The 22224-nt window shown below is 37.9% G+C and overlaps 3 protein-coding genes across 3 annotated transcripts; all 3 read right to left on the bottom strand.

Moving 5' to 3' along the window:
* Positions 1-410: 410 nt before the first annotated feature.
* LOC101294435 (F-box protein CPR30-like) lies at positions 411-1329 on the bottom strand. Its single transcript, XM_004292628.1, has 3 exons — positions 921-1329; positions 617-835; positions 411-526 (listed from the first exon to the last, which is right to left on the bottom strand). Exons 1-3 carry the CDS (start codon positions 1327-1329, stop codon positions 411-413), a joined length of 744 nt encoding a protein of 247 aa, XP_004292676.1.
* An 8368-nt stretch (positions 1330-9697) lies between these two features.
* On the bottom strand, positions 9698-11989 carry LOC101294144 (F-box protein CPR30-like). The gene is made up of 3 exons (XM_004292627.1): positions 10797-11989; positions 10670-10722; positions 9698-10117 (listed from the first exon to the last, which is right to left on the bottom strand). The coding sequence occupies exons 1-2, from the start codon at positions 11987-11989 to the stop codon at positions 10674-10676; spliced, it is 1242 nt and encodes a 413-aa protein (XP_004292675.1). The 3' UTR covers positions 9698-10117; positions 10670-10673.
* A 5636-nt stretch (positions 11990-17625) lies between these two features.
* Positions 17626-22022, bottom strand: LOC101294525 (histone-lysine N-methyltransferase ASHR1-like). Its single transcript, XM_004290784.1, has 14 exons — positions 21877-22022; positions 21638-21783; positions 21413-21547; positions 21276-21330; positions 21061-21179; positions 20499-20587; positions 20326-20407; positions 19709-19813; positions 19469-19559; positions 19251-19379; positions 18971-19077; positions 18729-18798; positions 18075-18138; positions 17626-18003 (listed from the first exon to the last, which is right to left on the bottom strand). The coding sequence occupies exons 1-14, from the start codon at positions 21977-21979 to the stop codon at positions 17850-17852; spliced, it is 1449 nt and encodes a 482-aa protein (XP_004290832.1). The 5' UTR covers positions 21980-22022; the 3' UTR covers positions 17626-17849.
* Between the last annotated feature and the right edge of the window lie 202 nt (positions 22023-22224).

The raw sequence follows: 22224 nt of genomic DNA, 5'->3' as shown, positions 1-22224 counted from the left end.
GCAAATAAGAATATGTAGTTGAATTTTTTAGTTCATATGGATAACTAGTGAAAAAATATTTGTTCGGACAAACCACAAAAGGACAATGTCCATCTATAAATAAGAAGAGGAATTCGGTGGACAATCAATTAGATTTAACTCCTGGCTATTGCTTTCAATATATACAAATCACGAAACTCAGTAGTTCATGGAGAACACCAAAATATTCTTGAAATCACCCCCTCAGTCGTTACATATAACAATGCAGGATTGTAAACAAGAAATCACCCTCTCAGTCATTCATTGATAAATGATGTTAACTTAAAGACTAAAGAGACTAAGAGAGCATACATGCATTACAAACAAGTAAGTATAGTTTAAAGGCAGCATTAGTTCACATTATGTAAATGCACCACCAACATCTTACCTGCTTAATCCAGATCATCTTGTTCAGAACTTTCATCTTCGCTCAGTTCAGACCCTTCATCTTCATTGGTCTCACATTGTTTGGACCCTTCATCTTCACTAGTCTCACATTGTTCGGACCCTTCATCGTCACTCAAATCACCTTATACGAACCCTTCATCTGCACTCATATCATCATCTTGTAAGACCTTTTCATCTTCACTCAAATTACCTTGTAAGAACCTTTCATCTGCACTCATATCATCTTGTTCAGACCCTTCATCTTCACTCATATTATGTTTAGACCCTTCGTCTTCGCTGATCACCAGATCATCATCAAGGAGGCCAAGGTTGGCTACACAGATAGCTGCACTAAAGAAGCGAGACAGACCAAGAATTGTAACTTGTTCTTCCGTGTTTATCACAAAATCATACCAGTAAAAGTAATTATCTGTCACATAAGAGTGATAATGCAAAAAAACCCTTTTCTTTAGTAGATGATAAGTGCAAAAGGGAGGTACATAAAATAAATTTACACGCAACATTCATGGTAACATTATAGAAATGAGACCAAATACCCACTCCATATTCATCCATTCTCCAGACTTCAACAACACAGGATTCAAAAAGATGAATAACACACAAGCACAAACAACCACCCAACTCATTCAAACTAACTCCCTCTGGGTATCTAACAACAGTAAAAGGCGTGGAAAACACCTTGAATGTTTCAATCGTAAGATCCAAGGCAACAACATTGTTACTCATGAAATTATCTTCTGCGGTCCAATAGACAGCACCATTTAGAGGAATGGCACGTTCCCTAGAAATCTGTGTGTAAGGGAAGCTTTCAACAGTCTTCCAAGAGTTGGAATTCATACTGTAGACCTTCACTTGTGAACCCAATGTATCCACTTGAGGGCGTGCAAACACAATCCAAACCATTTAGTAGTCTTTTTCTGATAAATCATAATTCTGCTAGCATTGCTGAATGACTCTCCTGGACAGAAAATAGATGAGACAAATTCCGTCCCATTTTGGTCTCCAACACCTTGGAACTTCTTTTTTTTGTTTGCTATCAAAATTATGCTGTAGGAGTTTGTTTTGTTGGACTAGTCACGATGAGCCTCGTAAAAGCTATTGTTGCTGATTAAATCACGCCAAGACCTCAAAACACACTTACACCTCATCAAATCTTGAGGCGAGAGCCGTATCAGATTCTCTTACTGAACCGTAGGTGGCAAACTGCCAATGGAAGTGGGTATAGATGCCATTTCGATATGCTAAGGGCAACTCCAATGGTGGAGTTAAAAAAAAACCACCCTTGGAAAAAAAAAACCCCATCTCCAACAGCAAAATGACAAGGAGCTGGAGTTGGAATTTTAATCCTAAGTGCCATATGAAGTCCTATATTATGAGATTTTCCAAGACCAGCCTATGTGGTCTCCATATGCAGCATATATATATTTAATAGAGACAGACTAATGCACCTGGAGGAGTCTGTGACAATGACGCTCCAATTTCTTCGTTGGCCTTTGCAGAACGCGCCATTCTTCTTCTTTGGAATGGAAAATGAAGACAAAGCCTGATGGAAGTGGCCCCACATGACACAATTGGCTCATGTGATGCAGTCAAAAGTCTCCAACGGTCATGAAATCAACGGATGTGATTAATTATCCGTTTAAATTCAACGGTTGAGATGATTCAAGCATTTATAATTTTTTGAATTAAATTCAGTTTACCCCTATGAAGTTTGGGAGTAACTTCATGTTAATCCCTATACTTTCAATTTCATCAGTTTACCCCTCAAACTTTTGAATTTTCCTCAAGCGTGACCAAATATCCTATATTATGTCCAAATCGGACGTTAACTGCTGATAATTTTAACCTTAACTGTGAGGCCAGTATCTAGAATTTGGGCAAATCGGACCTTATATGTCCAAATCGAACCTTAACTGCTGATAATTAAAGGTCAATTCAAACGGAATATGAGAATTTGGGCACGGCAGACAGAAATTGAAGAGTTCAAGGGGTAAACTGATGAAAATAAAAGTGTAGGGACTAACATGAAGTCACCCCCAAACCACAAGGGGGTAAATTGAATTTAATTCTAATTTTTTTTTTTTTGACTCCAACCGATATATACATGATCCAAAGGCTATGAAATTTATAAAAAAAAAAAGATGGACGGCTGTGGATAAAACTTGCATTAAAAATTCAATTTTTATCCAAAAAATTACCAGAAAAATATGTAACAAAAATATACCCGTTGGAACAGTGTTTTGGAGAAAACTCTATAAATACCAACCCATTCTTTCATAATTCCTCACACCAAACATCATATTTCCTTCTAAATATTTCATTCCTTCACTCTTTTTGTTGTTCAAAGGTTTCAAGAGAAAGAAATGGGTAAGAGAGGGAGATTCATAGAGGCATAATGAATAAGTTATTCTTTGTGAAGTTTGGATCACTGTCGGTGGTGATGGTGCCACCAGAATAAATCAAAGTGCAGACACATTGTGGGAGCGTGTTGTGGTGGAGTACAATAAGAACAAGCCGGCAAGTTGTATGGAAAGAACATCTTCTAGTGTTAACTCTCGTTGGAAGGTGATAAATCAAGCTTGTGGGAAGTGGCACGAATCTCTTGACAAAGCCAAAACTCTTCACCGAAGCGGTGAAAATGAACTTGACGAGATAATTATATTTATTAATGTTGTGCTCAAATTTTTGTTTATATTAAGTCACATTTAATTTATATTTTCTATCTTATATAAATGTTTAATTTTTAATTAGTCATAAAATTTATTTACTTAACATTGTATCTAGCTCATGAGAGCTAAGTCAATCTACTATGATAAGGAAGGAAAATATTTTGTTTTTGACCATTGTTGGAGTCTTGAAAGATAGTCAAAAGTTTAGGGAAACGGCGCCACCTACAACTTCAACCTCAAAGATTCCTACTTCTATCAACTTGGGTGAAGAAGGAATATCCACAAGTGTGGCCGAGACACCCCCGACAAGGCAAGCACGCCTTCAAGGACAAAAAGCTCAAAAACAAGCAAAGAAAAAAGGCAAGCAAAATAACTCGGAGGCCTTACATATTCAAATGCAAAAGGCCAATGAACAACATGAGCGAGAGTACCATCAAAGGCAACAACTTTTTGAGGAAGCAAGGCTAATTGAGCAATGCGCCGATGATGCTCGCACGATGATGCTTGATCCATCAACATTCAATACCCCTAGAAAGAGGGGTTATTGGGAAAGAAAGTAACAAGCGATAATAGATAAGGAGCAAGGAACCTCAAGCACCCATATACACCATCAAGATCAAGCACCCCCCGAAGGAGACAACGATAGTTTGGTCGGTTATGTTCCGGTTCATGAGACACATTGGGTTTAATTGTTAGTTGTTTTTTATTATGAAATAATTGTTAGTTATTTTTATTATGGAATAAAAGTTGTTGTCTTTATTATTATATAAAGTTTGTGATATTTATTATTACAAAGTAAAAGCACAAAAAAAAACATCAAACTTTTATTTTATAACAAAGCAACATCACACAAAGTGTGCAAGGACCTAAAGCAACATCACACAAAGTGTGAAGGACCTAAACCCTAAACCCTAAAGCAACATCACACAAAGTGTGCAAGGACACCACACAAAATAAAAGCACACCACACTAAGTAAAAACACACAACACACAGAGATAAGCACTCATTCTTCATTGTTCTGATCATCTTGTAGTTTCATGCTCCATAGGTGATTAACTAGATCTTGGAGATTTTTATTCATCATTGGACATCTAACCTCCCTATAGCGGCGCAAGAATTGATTTAACCTTTCCGGATTGCGATGAACATCAGTTTCTCTTTCCGAATCTCTTTCATATATTTCTGCCTTCCTTGGTTCGGTTGGGATATCATTCTGATCAAATGATTATGTTGCATCTTCATCATGTTCATCTTCAACAATCATATTGTGCAAGATAATGCACGTCATCATGATGTATTGAAGATTCTCCTTACTCCACCCACGAGCTGGTCCTCTAATGACATCCCAGCGAGCTTAGAGAATACCAAATGCTCTCTCAACATCTTTTCTGTACGCTTCTTACATCTTTGTGAAGTGTTGTGTCTGTGGTGACCTCGGATTTCGAATTGTTTGCACAAATGAACCCCATTTGGGGTATATGCCATGAACTAGCTAGGTAATAACATTTTTTGTAATGTCTATTACCCATCTGGTAAAAAACTTCAGGGATTTCACCAAGACACACATCATTGAACAAAGGAGAACGTCCAAGTATTTTAATATCGTTTAGAGAACCTGGAAGTCCGAAAAGGTATGACAAATCCAGGTATCGTATGATGTCACCGCCTCCAAGATGATAGTTGGTTTCCCCTTGTGGCCAATATATTGCCTTGACCAACCGGTGGGACAATTTTTCCACCTCTAGTGCATACAATCAAGGCTCCCGATCATCCCCGGATATCCTTTATCTGCAGCCTTGTAGAGCAGGCGTCGCAAATCTGCCGGTGTTGGTCGACGGAGGTATTGCTCGTGGTACACATTCTATATTGCTCTGGTGAAGTGCTCCAAGATCTTGATGGCAGTGGATTTTGCAATATCCATGTAATCATCAAAGAAATCAACTGTGATCTTATATGCGAGTTGTCTCATGGCGCATGTCAGCTTTTGTTTAGTGGATAGGCTGACTCTCCCAGTCGCATCTCTTTTCTGAACAAAATATGAATCATAGTTGGCCACGTCGTGCATCATCCTGTCAAAGACCCAAGGTCGCATTCGATACCGCCTACAAAATATATTTGGCTCATACCTGCACGGATCCGTGAAGTATTGAGTTTTAAGTCGTTGATCCATAAGCTCTCGATCTCTAGCATTATAAGTACGACCTTCCTAAGATCCACCCCATTGCTTCTCCTCGTCTTCATTGCTTTGAAATTGCAAAGCAGCGACGACCATCATGTTGGATCTTCGATGGTTTCTATGGACAACCTCTTCTTGATCTTTTAATAAAAATTTTGTCAAACGATTCATTGCAGAAGGAGTTTGACAAAATAGATAGGAAAACAATATTGGGGTTTGTAGGATTTGGATATGAGAAGTGTTTGTGAATTTGTGAATTTGTGAGAGATGAGGATGCCACTAACCTCATATTTATGGACGATTTGGGATGATATGAACGGATAAGATATGACACGTGTCAAACACATACAACCTGTAATCTGGATAGCCCAGTAGAATTTTGAAACGTGGCGACAAAAATCACATTGAAACTCGGTTGTTTGTCGTATATGCCGACACAACACATCAAAATATCTACAAAATAGTGGCAATTTTGTCATATATGCCGACAAAACTCCACAAAAGACAAGACATGGATATATAATTTTTTTTAAATATTATATTAAATAATAAGAATAATTCAAAATATTAAGAAAAAAAAACAAAAAGTATTCTTTTAACTCTTTTTAATTAAATTAACATATTATTTAATATAATATTTATTAACATTATACTCAAATTATATTTTAATCAAAAATATTAAAATTAATACCTCCATATAACACCTTATTGTTAGAAAAGGGAAATGAGTGAAATATGAATAGTGCCACAAGGAGGTATTAAAAGGAGAATAACACCTCCAAATAACACTTGTTGTTGGAGTTGCTCTAACAGAGTCAAAGAGCAGTTCTAAACCCTAACGAAGACAGAACCCTAACGACAACTTACCCAAAACCACCATAGCACGTCATAGTTCCGCCGCAAATGGTCGAGGTAAGCTAACCAAGCAAGCACCAAAATCTCCCTCTTAACCAAACTTGACTTCCTTACTGCTCTTGATTTCTATTTTTTGCGAAGCGAAACCCCCAAAATCAATTTTGTCCACAAATCACTTGCGTTGGGGCAGTTGAGCTTATACGACGCCGTTTCAAGTAAAGGACATTGTGAGGGTTTCACACAAGCTGACATGGTTCCACGTGGACCTTTTGAGATATTTTGACTTGGTTTTTCTTTTTTTACTTGGTCGACTGAACGAAAATATAAACTGTACTCCTTTATTCTTTCACTTGCGAGAAAATAAACTAGAAAATTGTTGATTAGGAGTCAAGGCGATCATTTTGTGTTGAAAATCCATAGGGAGTACGGGTAAATAACGTTTATGGAGGACCGTGGTTTTACCACATATTGTAACCATGTTTCTGCCAGTAGCCTAGTATAAATCAATATTTAAAATAACGTGTCTTAACTTAAGGCGTGAGCCGCATGACAAGACTTCTCTATTTCGTCTCAAGGCTCTCCTTGAATGGTTTTTGTCACAAAAGACGAGGTAAAGGCGCGCTTCAGTGGAAAAGGCGATTTGAGACGCTCCAAGGCACCATGAGGCGTTGCTATTTGTGTGCGTGTGTTTTTTTTTTGTACCTTAAAACCACCAAGGTAAAGGATAACTAATGTCTGCACACACTCGTTGCTATGCCATATAGATCAAGGGGGGGTACTCGTATGTATCTGACATGAACTCTATCTTTTTATGCAGGAAGGTTTAGTTCACCTTTTTGAGTTGTCTGATGGCTGCTTACACAGACATAGATGAGGTCTGGTGTTCTCTCTCTCTCTCTCTCTCTCTCTCAATATTGATATTGAGCGGTTGAAATGTTCATTGAATTTTGGCGGATTGTTGGTTGGCTTTTGTTGATATTACGTAGTTGGGTGGTGATATAAGCAACTCCATTCCATTTGATTGTTAATAAACTTTGGCTCAGTTGGTTGCACTTAGTTGGTTTTGTCTACATATTATGTGCTTATGTAAAGGAATTAATGTAGAAACACTTGGAAATTCACTACTTGATGTGCTTGATAGTTCATCTTATGCAAGATTGGCATTTGAGAACTTTTAATTGAATGTTCTTTTAATTTCTTTTTGCATAGATTTTTTTTAAAATTCATAAATAGAACTTCGCGACAGCAAAATTGCCATGGTCAATGGGTGAATTGCGACGGCCTTTGCAGTCACTACATGTCGTCGCCAATAAGGTGGTGACGGCTCGTTGCCGTAGCCAAAAGCAACGGGCGACGCCCTCAATGGCAACGGCATACGCTGTCGCCGTTGGTCTTTTGCGACGGCAGAATGGCTTTTGGTAACGGCATTGCACCGTGGCTAAGTGAATTAATAGTGATTCATTGCTTTAATTTTGATTTTCTCTTCACATACATCAAATTCTGACATCTAAACACGATAACTCAAACAATGAGAATCCTCAATAAGTTAATTGGAGTTCAATGAACTTTTGAAACATCGCAACATGAACATCGGTGTTTCTAAATGGAGAAAAGAGACCTCAGTTGATGAATTTCATCAATTGGAAGTGTTAACGGATTACTGAGGAAGATCTGCCTGCATAATCTGATGCAAATTCTTTTTTTCTTCGATAAACAATCTGATGCAGAGTTTGGAGGAAGGGAATGTGAGGCAGGAGTTTGAGTTTGACGGTTAATAGAAATAGGGTTAAAATCAGAAATCTTTGGAAAAAAATTGTGTGCTGGGTCTACTAATTTAATTTGCTGAATATATTTAGCAACACTTTTTTTAAGTAAACTAAAAAAATTAAGAAAGAAACAGATCAAGAAAACTTCATTGATTCCCCTTCACTAAGAAGGGATTACAGGATCACCATCAAGGAGATGAAGGTTTCCCAGAGAAATAGCAGTCGAAAACCCGGAGGGCTTACCAAAAATGTCAACTTCTTCGAGTATCTTTTTCTCTAAATCATACCGGAACAACGCGCCTCCTACTTGCAAAAGAACCATTTCTCGCGTCCTTGAAAACAACAAAGGTTTGCAATACCGATGCCCCCGAGGTACATCATACATGTCAATAGTATACAACCGAGTCCAAGATGATGTCCCTCCCCCTCCATATTCCTTCTTCATAATCCAAGCATCACTTCGGTCGATGTACTTTGCAGGTGAGTGAGGTCTAGGATAAACACATAGATATCCATCCAAGACCTCCAACGTCCATAATTTAGGATACTCGTACTTTACCGGCGGGGCTGGAAACTCATCATACTTCTCAGTTGCGATCTGATTTATAACGCATCAACCAATGTAGAGCACCATTCAAAAAGGAAGGTTGTCTTGAATACATTCCAAGTTCCTTGATGCAAGGCAAGCTCTGGATCTTTTTCCATGTGTTAGATTTCAGACTATAAATCTTCACTTCTGAACCCATTTCATCATCATTTTTTGTAAACACTACCACTCTCACTAGCTTATAGTCGTCATTGGTTGAATCGTACCCAAATCCGTACCATGCAGGCCATTTTTTAGTGTCAGCAGGCAGCTCGATAGCTGTGAAGGGAATCCCCTTAAACCTATGAATCGAGGGATTCCATACTAGAAAACTCTGAGCCTCCGATAATGAGTTACGGTACTTAATACAAACCAAACCGTTACAGTAACCGAACATGGAGGCCTGTGGTTGCGGCGGTTGCCTTATCCTCAAAGGCGGCACAGCATTATCAAATCCCTCTCCGTCAAAATTAACAGATAAAGAGAATTCTTTACTAGGGCGTTGAAATAGAATGGTGCGAGGACTGTTGGCCTTCATGGAGCGATCGTGATGTGCTTTGATGAACTCTTAGGCTGCGGATGGTAGAATTCCAAGCCTTACAAACAGACATGAACCGTACCAAAACCTTGGGTGGGAGATGTGAAAGGATCTGAAATATCATATCCGAGGGTAAATAACGTGGAAGTCTAGGACGGCGTGTTGAACGGCTGCGTTTACGTTGAGGCCACATTTGTGCCCTAAATAACATTTTCTTTTTCTGAAGCCCTAAATATCTGTGTTCGGATTTACGTATCAACCCCGTTCAACCCCGTTTTATATAGAGCAGAGAGCAAGAAATTAATCCCAATTCTAAGAGGAAAAGAAGTATAAATAAAGTCCAACTTGAAAAGGGTGTACATTAATATCAATTGAGACAATGAAATCCTATTTACTTTGTTCCTGTTAAGACACTACCAAAAGATTAAAGATATCACCCCTCTCTCAATACAAATAACAATGCTAAATTTTAAACAATAATCTCCAATTTCCAAAAGACTTTTACACATCCAAGCTTATAATGCAAAAGATGTTAACTACTTTAACTTCTCGTATGTAAGTTCACATCTCCAGATTTACTTGATCAACTTTGCATTGCTCTCTAAAAGGAAATCATGTTTCAAAAAAGATGAAATTGAGTACATGAAGATCATCTGCTAAGCATGTATTAATCATACCAACCAAGTGTTCTGCTTTTGAATGCAAACAACTTACCAGAACTCCAGAAGCATTTGCATTCACGACCAATCTTACTTCAGCTTCTGACAAAATTCCAGTCTTCCGTACAAAAACCTATAGTAAAGAGAAAATGAAAGAAGAACACAATACTAATCCAAGTGTTTCTTCTCAAGTCGTCCAGGCCGCTAATGTTGCATACATCATCTGCTTATGCAGAAGTACTAGCATAATCAGCACCATTAACATCTACTTGCAATTCGATGTATGACATTCTCAGGGCGTTACACCAAAAACAAACACATTTTTATCATGTTGTATTGCCTAACTTTCAGAAATTGATTAAACTGATTCGGAGTCACGAGATCAGATGTGCGAATATTCTCAAAACATGGTGTTCCAAATTTCTTCCAATGCAATGCCTCCTGCAATACCAAGAAACAAGAAAAGATAGAGTCTCAGATGAATACCAATTAAATTCAAGTTTAACCCCATACAAAATTATTTACAACTTCACAAGACAGAGAAACTAGAACAGTGAAGATATCATAGTACAAAAGTAGAACAGATACATACATATCCATATATGTCCAAAAGACTTGGTCGAAGAACTAGGCAATACTTTTCCTTAAAGTACTGTAGCTATCAGATCAAGTGTTTGTGTGAAATAAGAGTCTCACCCAAGTGAGAGTTCCATCATAGCTAACATTCCAACTTTCAGAAGAAACGAATTGCTATGAAGACAACTAGTATTAGACTATTTCTACACTCGCGTAATGACACATGCCACTTCTAGTAAGTAAATTGACATATCTGGCTACCTTACATTCCAGCTTTCAGAAGAAACGAGTTGCTATGAAGATAACTAGTATTAGCCTATTTCTACACTCGCATAATGACACATGCCACTTCTAGTAAGTAAACTGACATCTCTGGCTACTCCATCATTTGATAAATCATGGAGCTCAAAACCTTACCTGCTTAAGTCAGGTCACCTTGTTTTGCTTTTTCAGTCGATCCTTCCCCTTCACTGCAAGAACAAAGTTGAACATGTGAGACTTAGAAAATGAAAAACACATGGAACAGGTTTGAATAGACAATTACAAGATTTTCCTGCTTCCACTTTTCCTCTTGATAGGAAGGAGTTGTTGCTGCCTAATGACTGGATCACCATCAAGGAGTCCGATGTTGGCCACACAAACAGCTGCTGCAAAGGCCTTGGGCATACCAAGAAATTGAACTGCTTTTCCTGTGTTTTTCTTTGGATCATACCAGAAAAGGTTTCCATCAGTCGAAACAGAGCGATCATGCATAAGAATTCCTTTTCCAGTCCTTGATAAGGCAAGAGGTGTCAAGTACTCAAAACCCCAATCCACAATTCCCTCTCTAAAAGTATACAAACGAATCCAAGACTCGGACACTCCATATTCTTCCATTTCCCAGATATCATGTTCGGAAAAGCCCACAAAAACACCCATACAGAGTTTTCCATTCAAGACTTCCAAATCCATTGTATTATGCCTCCGAAACGGGGTGCGAAACTCCTTGAAAACTTCCTTTCCCAAATCAAGAGCTAAAACCCTTAAACCATCGGAAAGTGGTTCAAGTTTCCCGACCCAATGAAGAGCACCCTCTAGAGGAATAGCCCGGTCTGAAACCCATGTGCAAGAGAAGCTTTCTATCTTCTTCCAGGACTTGGTTTTCAAGCCGTAAACCTTCACTTCCGAACCCACATTAGCCCTTCGATCACAAGAAAATTCATAAATCCGAACAACTTTATAGTCCTGCGTGGCTGGATCGTATCCAAACCCATACTTGACCCCACTGATGCTGCCGGTCTTTGCTGCTGCTGGCACCTCAATGGGTGAAAATGGGATTCTCTTGAATCTCCGAATCGACGGGTTCCAAACCGCCAAATCTCGAGAATGATGAGGGTTGTGTATGCACACTAGCCCATTATAGCACCCCACAATCTCTGTACGTACTCTCCCAGGGCGTATCAGTGGCTGAATAACAGAGCGAGCATTGCTAAATGACTCTCTTGGATAGAATGATGCAGCAAAGAACTCTGTGGGGTATTTAAAATCCTCCCCCTCTGCCGTCTCCTCTGCCATCAAAAGTGTTCGGTAATTGTTGGTTTCGAGCGACCTCTTAACATAAGCCTCAGAGAACCCTTCGCTGGAAATCAGAGCATTCAACGATTTCAACGCGCACACGCATTGAAGCAATCTCTGGGGGGAGAGCCGTACCAGAATGTCAGTAATAAGCTCAACAGGCAAGTCCGTAATCACCGCCATTTCTGGAATTCAAGAAGCCCCGAATCTTGAACCCTAAAACCACCGTAAAGCTACCCTCGCGAACAAGAACTCAGACTCAGATGGCAAAGCCGCGACTTGCGAATCCTGGCCATTTCCGACTATGAAAGAATTCTAAAGCCTAAAACGAAAACTTCCCCTAAATCCTAACCAGAGAAACGCAATTTTGCAGAGATTTGATGCATTGGGCTCGGTACTACGACATCGTTTTGATTGAAGGACATTGAGGGTCGTTTTAGAGTGGGATATTAAACGACAGTCGTTTAGAGGGTTTCTATATATCCAGTATGGTTGTGCGTAACTTGAAGTGGGAACCCAAGTTTAAGAGTAGAATGGAGCGATTGTTTGTCTTCATAGAGTGTTGGTGTAAAAAAATTTGGGATAGAGATTTCCCAACATAAATCTCACTATTTTCATCTTCGAGAAGCCTTGGATGTATCCATATGACGATCTATCAAGGTAAAGAGGTACCGTTGTTACTCATGATTATTCATCTCCCTTTATTCTACAAAAGCGTGTGAATTTATAGACCTTTGATTATTTGGTCCTCACTTCCCGTCGTAGTGGGAGTAGTGGCCGGAAGAAGTTGTGTTTTCACGTTCTTCATAATCTCCCCATGTTTCACGTTTTTTTTTTCTTATCTACTTGTTACTCAATATGGGCTTCGATCATCGGGCCTAATTCATTAAGTAGGGGCTCAAGGCGAAATTGTATACCCCCATAATGCCCCCTTTTTCCTTTTCGTACGAGATCCGAGTGCGGGAAGGAAAAACACATGAAAACCAATCACTAGTATATGAGGATAAATAGGATCACTACCACATGCTTTTGCTAACTCTTAGAAAACGATTAGAATAGCATATAATGTTTCGTAAATTTCGAATCATTTAACGTCCGGAGACTAATATCTCATGAATTTTGAATCATTTAACGTTCGGGGACGGATATCTTGTGAATTCGAATCATTTAACGTCCGGGGACGAATATCTCATGAATTTCGAATCATTTAACGTGTGAGGACGAATATCATTTACTGTCTCTTGGACTGCATTTCCTTTACTGTCTCTTGGACTGCATTTCCTTTACTGTCTCTTGGACTGCGATATCATTTACTGTCTTTTGGACTACGATTTCATTTGCTGTCTCTTGGACTACGATTTCATTTGCTGTCTCTTGGACTGCGATTTGATTTACTGTCTTTTGGACTGCGATTTCATTTACTGTCTCTTGGACTGCGTATCTTTTAATGTCCGAGGACGAATCATTTAATGCCTCCGAGGAGGTCTTTCAATCGAAGTTCATATCATATATATACGCAATAGCAATATAATTACGACAAACTTTATAAACTCTAACTTCTCCTTAGAGACATCGCTTTGAGTTTGATGACTCCATTCGAAATATGTTGTCCCCAATTGTAGTATTGATTTGCTTCTAGCATTGAATAGCTGAAAAATTGAAACCATGCCATATATTAACACAAAATTCAACTAAAGACATGAGTTAGAGAAATTTAGATGACTCATTCGTTGTTGCTGCCATCATAAATCTTTCAAGAGTATTCAATCAATTGTCCCATAAGGCTCCTCAAGGCAAATCATCACGAATCGTTAGTATACCAACACAAATATATACGACAAATATCTGATTTAATTAATACTTGATCTTTGAAAGGAATTTTATTTTAGTTTATAAGACCTGTACATGTATGCTTTGCAAAAATTGCAAGTATTTGAGCAATTATAATCATGCAAATGAAATACACAAACACATATTACTCTAAATAATCATTGAGTTTAATAACACCTTTATATCAATCGATGGGAATCATATATATAAGATGTTATTGACATATATCATGCATGCAATAAGCAAAGATCAGCTCCAGGAGTCAGTTGCTAATAAACCAATAACATATGAATATGATACGTTAACTGCAAACAAGGGAAACTTGAAGACAAATAAAGCACAACGACAAATAGAGAATGATCATAAAATATTTACAGCATTCTAACACTCAAACTTTGAGAAGTTTTACTTCAAATCTCAACTCAACCGAGCATACGTACGATGACAAGGAATGCAGGGTATTGATCATATAATATGAAGCAAGACGCGCGGTTGAGAGGATGTGATCCCTAGAAAGACATAAACTTAAATGATAGTTGATAAAATGTGAGGCATACTGGTACGTTGCTATAGATAAACATAAAATACAAACATATAATAGTATTGAGATGTTTGTAGCTGGACTCAATTCCAAAAGCACGACTCAATCATGAAGATTATACCATGGTTTAATGCTGTGAACTTTGATTTATATGCTTTGGAATAAAAGAAAGGGATATCATGTAGACAAACAGTGCATATGAAATGACAAACAATTCAAAGTCCTTGGTTTTTCAATGCAAATCATGAACCTTTTCGAGTCTTCGACACATCTATAAATCAATTAATCAAAGATGTAAACACATACCCAAATGATCGATAAGAATTCTGCTTTCTTCTAATCATCCAATAATTCAAAAAGAGGTTACCAATTATAGAGATTCTAGATAACCTGCTCTGCTTTCAGGTCCCCATCAGCCTCATTTGCTAGCTATTATCAAATCCTTGCTACATTCGTCTGAATCGGAACACTCGGTATTCCACGTTTATAGTCATCGTCTTCATCATTTACCACACGACAGTAGTATCATCAAGTATATCAAATTTTGATCGAAAAAGAAATCAAGGGTATCATAAAATATTAATACGGCTTGAATGCTTGATCAAAAATCAAAGAAGAAAGTTCTTATCTGGACGCAGCATGGTATGCTTAAGTATGGGTGTCAGTCTCGAGTGTTGGAAGAGGCTTAGACTATTTGCGATTGCGCAATCGGCGATGTGCAACAACGTCGGGGGCACCGCATTCGTCGATGCTCACCACGTCGGTTCTGGTCTGAATTGGCTCGTCGGGGTTGTTCCTTCGGTTACCGAGCGTGCATTCATACATGGCTAATGTTGCTATGGCATCACGACAACTCTTGGTTCGTTTCGCATCGTATACATGAATTCAATGGTGGCTCATGTATATGCCTTTTTTGTCGAGTCTGCCCCCAATTGTATTCCTTATCAAACAGAAAGCAAAATTAATAAAATCTCTTGAATGAACATAAGTAAAAATGGACTAAGCCATGAAAATTAGGGTTTTGCCGAGAAATTTTGAAAAATGACCATCTTTAGGCATTCAAATTGATTTTTAACTATCTTTTTTAAAACTAATAAAAAATGACCATATTAAGAGAGGAAAAGTCATAACTATCCATGTCAAACTTATACTTTCTAACAGTCATAGCTTCCATTTGCAACCTTGTTCTCATTGAATCTTGAAAACATTCTGAACACCCAACGTTGTTCATTATTGATCATTCATCTTTATCAAAGCTCAGCTCGAAAGGAATTCGTATTTATGAGAAAGTATGATAGAAATTGAAACTTTTTATTTTGAGATGACAAAACTGTATTCCAGATTCTCAATTTTCCTCCTCCTTTTCCTTTTTTTGGATACAATTTTCCTCCTCCTTTTTCATTCTCAGCAGCTATATTGGAAATTCAAATACCTCAATCCATAAACATTTTGGTCCTTGTTGGATGCATTCACTACTGATCCATTCCCAATTGCTTAGATACTTCTTGGTCAATATTTTAGATCTCTTAGAGAAGTGGCTGTAAGAGGAATCTGATAGCTTTAGCTTGGTTTTGTCTAGAGTCACAATAACAGTCACCAAGATCAACATCCTAGCTTGCCTCTAACCTTGATCATCTCCTGCAAAAACTTCTCAAGGGATGTAATTCAACCAACTAACCATAATCAAGGATAGAAGCCACTCACTTGTTCTTCCCCTTAGGGCCAGCAACTCCCATCTTATTATTTCGCTTTTTGACTACGTACTTTATTTAATCGAATCACAAAAAATCTGCAGGGATCATATTTTTTTTTTAGGTAGACTTCGTAGGGTTTTTTTTTTTTGTAAGGGAACTTCGGAGTGGTTCTTGATGTAGGCATTTCTTAGAATAAGGTGTATATCATGTGAGGGCATTGATGACTTTTACTCCTTCAATATGGTTAGTTTTCATTAACTTGAGAAAACATGGTCAAAAATCAATTTGAATGGCTAAATAAGGTCATTCTTCAAAATTCCCCCTGCAATGAGAAGAACAATATTATCTCCTGCTCAAACTTGATAATAACGTCCATGGCCTCTCAATATCTTCAACGGCTTTCTGCTCAGTTCCCACAGACGGCGCCAACTATTGGTGTAAAAAATTTCGGGAAAGAGATTTTCCAACATAAATCTCACTCCTTTGATCTTCTAGAAGCCTTGGACGCATCTATATGACGATCTATCAAGGGAAAGAGGTACCGTTGTTACTCATGATTGTTCATCTCCCTTCATCCTCCATAAGCGTGTGAATTTATAGACCTTTGATTCCTTGGTCCTCACTTCCCGTCGTAGTGGGAGTAGTGGCCGGAAGGAGTTGCGTTTTCACGTTCTTCATAATCTCCCCATGTTTCATGTTGTTTTTTTTCTTATCTACTTGTTACTTAATATAGGCTTCGATCATAGGGCCTAATTCATTAAGTAGGGGCTCAAGGCGAAATTTTATACCCCCACATAGAGCAATCCTGCTTTGATGAACTTCGGCTCCGGATGTAAGAATTTCAAGCTCTACACACATGAACCGTAGCAAAACCTTGGGCGGGAGATGCGAAAGGATCTGAAATGTTATTCCCAGCGGTAAATAACATGAAATTGTTGAACCGCTGCTTTCAGTGGCCATTGGTGCTCTGAGGAACAAACTCGTTGTTAAGAGCAAGTTCACCCGTTGGGTTAGAATGAACATAGTGACCTAGGTCATTCTGGGTCACTATGACTGGGCATCAGTTTTCACTCGTTTGAAAAGTGAGATTGTTACCACATGGCAGTGAGTGACTGTTTATTGAATTTTAAAAAAACTTTTTAAGTATGAATAATGATTTTAGTGGTAAATAAATAGTAATTAAATAAGCAATATAATTTATTGAAACTAAATGTTTTATTTCATGACATTTAATTGACATACAATGACTAGGAAAAAATAAAAAAATTGTAATGGGATATGTAAAATTGGTAAGAGATTTTATTAAAAAATAATAATATTTTATTTAGTTGTTTAGTTTTTTTTTTTTTTTAATTATTTAGTTGTTACTTACTGTTAGTTAATATTTAGTTGTGTAACATTTTTTTTCCTCCCGTGATTTATCCCAAACGGTCAATAACTTTTTTTTAATAAAATATAAGACCCAACTGTCATGTGGACCACTAGATCTACAAACCTTAACAAAATGAAACCCACATGGGTAGGGTCGAACTGACATGGATCAATCTAACCTGGGTTTCTTTTCTCCTTTCACCTGAGTTTGTTCTCTTCCTCTCAATCTAACTTGAGCTAGAAAATGAGAGAACCCATTTGATGGGCGGATTAGAGTTTTTTGGGTTTGGGTTGGATTGCCTATGTGGCATATAACCTGGGTTGAATTTTTAGCAATGGGTGGACATGCTCTAAAGCCATAAATACTCCTCATTTATATAAAGATCCTAGAGCGTGTAGAGCAAGAAAGTAATCTCACAACAACCCGAATGGAAAAGGACTATCACAACAAAAACCCAAAAGGAATAGGACTATCTCTACAGTCCTACTAGGTAGAAACCACTATGATACCCTTTCCTCACCCATGCGTCCCATTTGACAGTTAGTAATGCACAGGGCAATGTTCAACAGTTTCCTAAAAGGATTAACAAGTTACACCAATACCAGGCTAATCTACTCCGTTGATGAATGCTTCAGCACGTGCCTCCTCCAACCTCCTGAAAAGGTCCTTCATGAATGGTGTACTTGTCCCATGAGTAATACGCAGTATATCTACTGCCTTGGTCAGAGATTTCAAAGCATCATCAGTTTCTCCAAGTAACCTGAGACAAGCAATCAACTTGTTTAAACATTCAACAGAAGACACTGCAATAATTTAAAATTCAATGCTGACCATTCGAGCTTTCCACAGGTATAGTATTGCAATCCAAGAGAAGGATGAAAGCCTGGATATACTCCTGCAGGGTAAGAGAGTGGAGCTTAGGATGTTAGCAACTCTTAGCCATAGTTCATATGTGAAAAATCAAATGTTTAGTTCAAGCACATGTAAACCACGAATTCAACTACAAAAGCTTTATGAACATTTGTAAACAGATTTATCACTCATAAAAAAGATTCAATACATTTTCCTACTGATACAGTTAAAAGTTAAATGCAGCATGCTTGTCAAAAACAGAAGTTTAGACTGCTACAACGGAGCTCTGTAGAAGTTTAGGGATATATTGTTTCACACATGGAATGCACATTGACCTCGATTGGGTAAATTTGATATATGCTGACACCTTAGAAAACCTAATCTGTCTGTGTCTGCCTGGCAGATGCCGCTTGACTGAGCAACAAGAAACAACACACTAGTTCAATCTTTAAACTAAAATGCAATAACTTACAACATGAAGACACCAACTTGAAAAAAAAAAAAAAAAAGTTTTACTCCTGGGTGATGGTAAAGAAATTAATACCTAAATTTAACACAAGCCATATCTGATGTTGAGTTTTAAACTATAAGAATTAAATAAACTCATTCAAAAGAAGAAGATACAAGTCTTACTTTGATACACTGGAATAGTCAATCTGCAATATGCTAGAGCTTCACTCCACTCTTCTACCTTCATCAAATTCTGAAGACAAATATCATGTCACTGAACTGACTATAAATACTGGTTTGGTATCCGAAGCTAAAGTCTGTTATCTAGAATCATTGGATAACTAATAACTCTTTCCATTAGAAATGATTACCCAACTACTTTCTTTACGACAACACAATAATAAAAATTAAATCCAATGAGGTACCTTTATAAGCTCCTCCCAAGTTGGTAACAAATAAACACAAAAATTATGACACAGATACCTCTGGAGTGTCTCCATTGCCTTCAAAATTGCTATAACTTCATGGTAAGCTAAACTTGGTCAAAGATCAAACTGTCTATAGATATGTAACAGACTATATTTCCATAGTATGAGAATATATTAAGCAAGTTGTGCTAATATAAATCATTGAAAATACCGGCAGTGATTGAAACATCTGATTCCCAAAATAACATCAATGCTTAGCAAAAAGAAAGAAGGATACTGATTGTGGGTGCCGATTCTACAGCTCGGACACCCTTTTCCTGCAATGATCTTATTTCACTTTCCATCTCTATTATGTTTTCTTTTCTCTTAAGACATCCACATTTTTGGCATATGAATCCATTGTCATCTGCAAATCCAAATAGCAAGAAATAAAATCGAGTCGTTCAACTTCCTACCTGCATATCTATATTGACTAGTCTAAAGGTAATTCCATACCAGAGTCCCGGAGCAAAAAACCGTCACATTTATTATCATTGCATCGGTAGCCTTCCAGTATTGCACTTTCTTTGATATCCTCGTAATGACCCTACAATATCAAACCAACTTCATTTATCATTAAAAGAGATAATATATATATATATATATATAAACAGATTAAGATATTTCAATATTGAAAGACAAACTATACTACATAACTCCCCAACAAGTTTGAACAGAGAACAAATAGTTCAGTACCGCTTTAATGCAGAGGGGACATGCACAGGTAAAAAGGTATTGTTCCTTCAATGCCTTCTGCCGAGTCGCAGTGCTTCCAGCAGTGTCGATGTAACTTATCAACACCTTCCAAAATTTCACCAATAGAGAAAACTTTAGATTTTACAATTGATATGCTGTAGAAAGTAATGCAACAACTTGATAAAAGAGTGAATTTGCAACACAAAACAAAAATATCTTTAGAATTATTGAGACATTTGAATATTCACAGTAGAAAAAGATTCTAGATATAAGTATTTCCTAAATCAGCATTACCATCTCCGAGGATCCAAGGATGAAAAACTATAGGAGTTAGTTTAGTGAATGCACTGAACAAAATGGTTAAGATATTTCCATTCTTGCACTGTATAAAATGAGCAACAGATTTTACACTCAAATAGGCCAAATAAAGGAGAATCCAGCTTCCCTCCAATGTAAAATACTTGTACACTAACTTTTTGTAGTATTGTTTTCCCTTAATGTCTAATTGTGCAGTTGAAGCTTATCAATTATACCCCCTATCGGTCAAGAAACATCTACAGGCATAATTTCTCCTTTGTACATCCTAATGACCAACAAATTAAAGAAGGATAGACTACCTCAGCTCCTTTGGGTATATGTTGCACAGCACGAACAACAGCTGTCTTTCCCTCAAATAATAGAACAGAATTCGGCAAGCAGCTAAACCACCAAAATGATTCAGTAAATCTAACAGTAGAGTACAACTAAGAACACTCAACACAGCCATCCATTAAAAATTTAAAACAGTTACCTGTGGTTAATGATTGATATGACAGGATATAGTCCTGTACCTAGGGGTTTCAATTCACTGTCACAAATTGTGTGTGCATTGCACGCAAACTGCATGGATCGTAGAGAATCAAATTTAATAAGGATCTCAGTAATTAGAGTTTGCACTGAAACAAAATAATCTTCCAATGGAGATGAACATTGAACACCTCTTGGTAAAATAAAGGGTATGTGTGTCAGATAAGTAAAAGAAATGATAGGATTACTCCAAACAGCAGCACTTTAATGTAGCTTTTTAAATATCTTTAGTAGCCCATGATGATTTGCATTGGTTGAGCCGGGGACTTGCCAAATTGACTTCACACTCTCACATCTCATAGTTATTTACATAAATGGCGAAAGTACTTCAAACACTAAAGTTTTACCACCAAACATTTCCTACAGGTTTGACCACTGCAAATACATGGCATTGAAGCTTTGGAAAGACATATATCTGAAATTCTGTAATACTAACAGCAAAATCACAATTCCTACTCATCAAAAACAAGGAAAGAAGAACTCAGAAAGTAATTCTAAAAGCACACCTTTGAGAAGTTCTCCGCAATCTCTTTTATATTGATATCAGGCCGCTCAAGTATGAAGTTGACAAGGTTAGCCATCTGAGCATACAGCACCATTTGCTTCTCATCAACCTCCGACATGTCTGCATTAACACAAATCAACAATGAGTCATACAAATACAAATTAACAGTCAAAACCACAAGCAAAGCTAAATCGGTAATCAAAGCTCAAAACATACGAGCCACCAACGCCTCCACCAAACCGTAATTGTCCATAGCAGAAGTAGGAATAGTCTACAAAACAAAACAAGAACATAATGAAAAACTTCATCTGCAACAAAAATGTTTCCGAAATTTTGTAAGATCAATCACTGACCTTCTGAGACTGAAGCTTTGAACGACAGTAGAGTCGGATCATAAGACGGAGAGAAGGCGTCACCGCCCTTCGCTTCTCCTTTGGAACCTTCGAGAGAGCTTCGCATTCGAGACGGTGCAGCTTCCACTCCGACTTCTGCAATCACAAAACGCCGAAGCTTCAATCAAAAAGATTGAATTCTAAACCAGCTCCATACGAACGGAATTCAAAGCGTTTAGGGCAAACCTGGCAAGTAGCGGAGCAGTAGTAGACGACCTGGCAACGGGAGCACTTCATGAGGTGGCTGGATTCGAAGCAAGCATCGCACTTGGAGTTATCGGCGGAGTTGTTGGGGACGTGCACGTAGGGCTCTTGGCTTATGATCACATCCCCTGCATTTCAAAACGCACCGTTTTTCACTATTCCAGAACACGAGAAAACGAGAACCACAACGGTAGAGAGAGAAAGAGAAAGAGAGAAGAGACCTGGGTAGAAGTCTTTGGTGGTGAGCAGGCAACGGCCTTTCTCTGGAAGTTTCGAAACGGTTAGGCCACGATTGCCGAGAGAGCTCTGCAATTCCTCCATCATCAGATACCGTTCGGCTTGTTCGCTCCAAAATTAAAACCACCGCAACTGGTGGCGAAGGAGGTTTTTCTGTTCAATTGGGGTTTTAGTCGGTGGGTCCCACATTACATGACGTGTCGTCCAGCGAGGGCGTCGTGCTCGATACCATGTCTATCACGTTCGTCTTTTCCATTTTCCGTAACGTTTCAATGGAATTTCTGGTCTTCTCTAAGTCAACTATAAGGAAAAAAATTAAGAAATAATTAAAA

The sequence above is a fragment of the Fragaria vesca genome, linkage group LG2, assembly GCF_000184155.1.
Source record: "Fragaria vesca subsp. vesca linkage group LG2, FraVesHawaii_1.0, whole genome shotgun sequence".
Lineage (NCBI taxonomy): Eukaryota > Viridiplantae > Streptophyta > Magnoliopsida > Rosales > Rosaceae > Fragaria > Fragaria vesca.
This window is presented reverse-complemented; position numbering and strand designations above follow the sequence as displayed.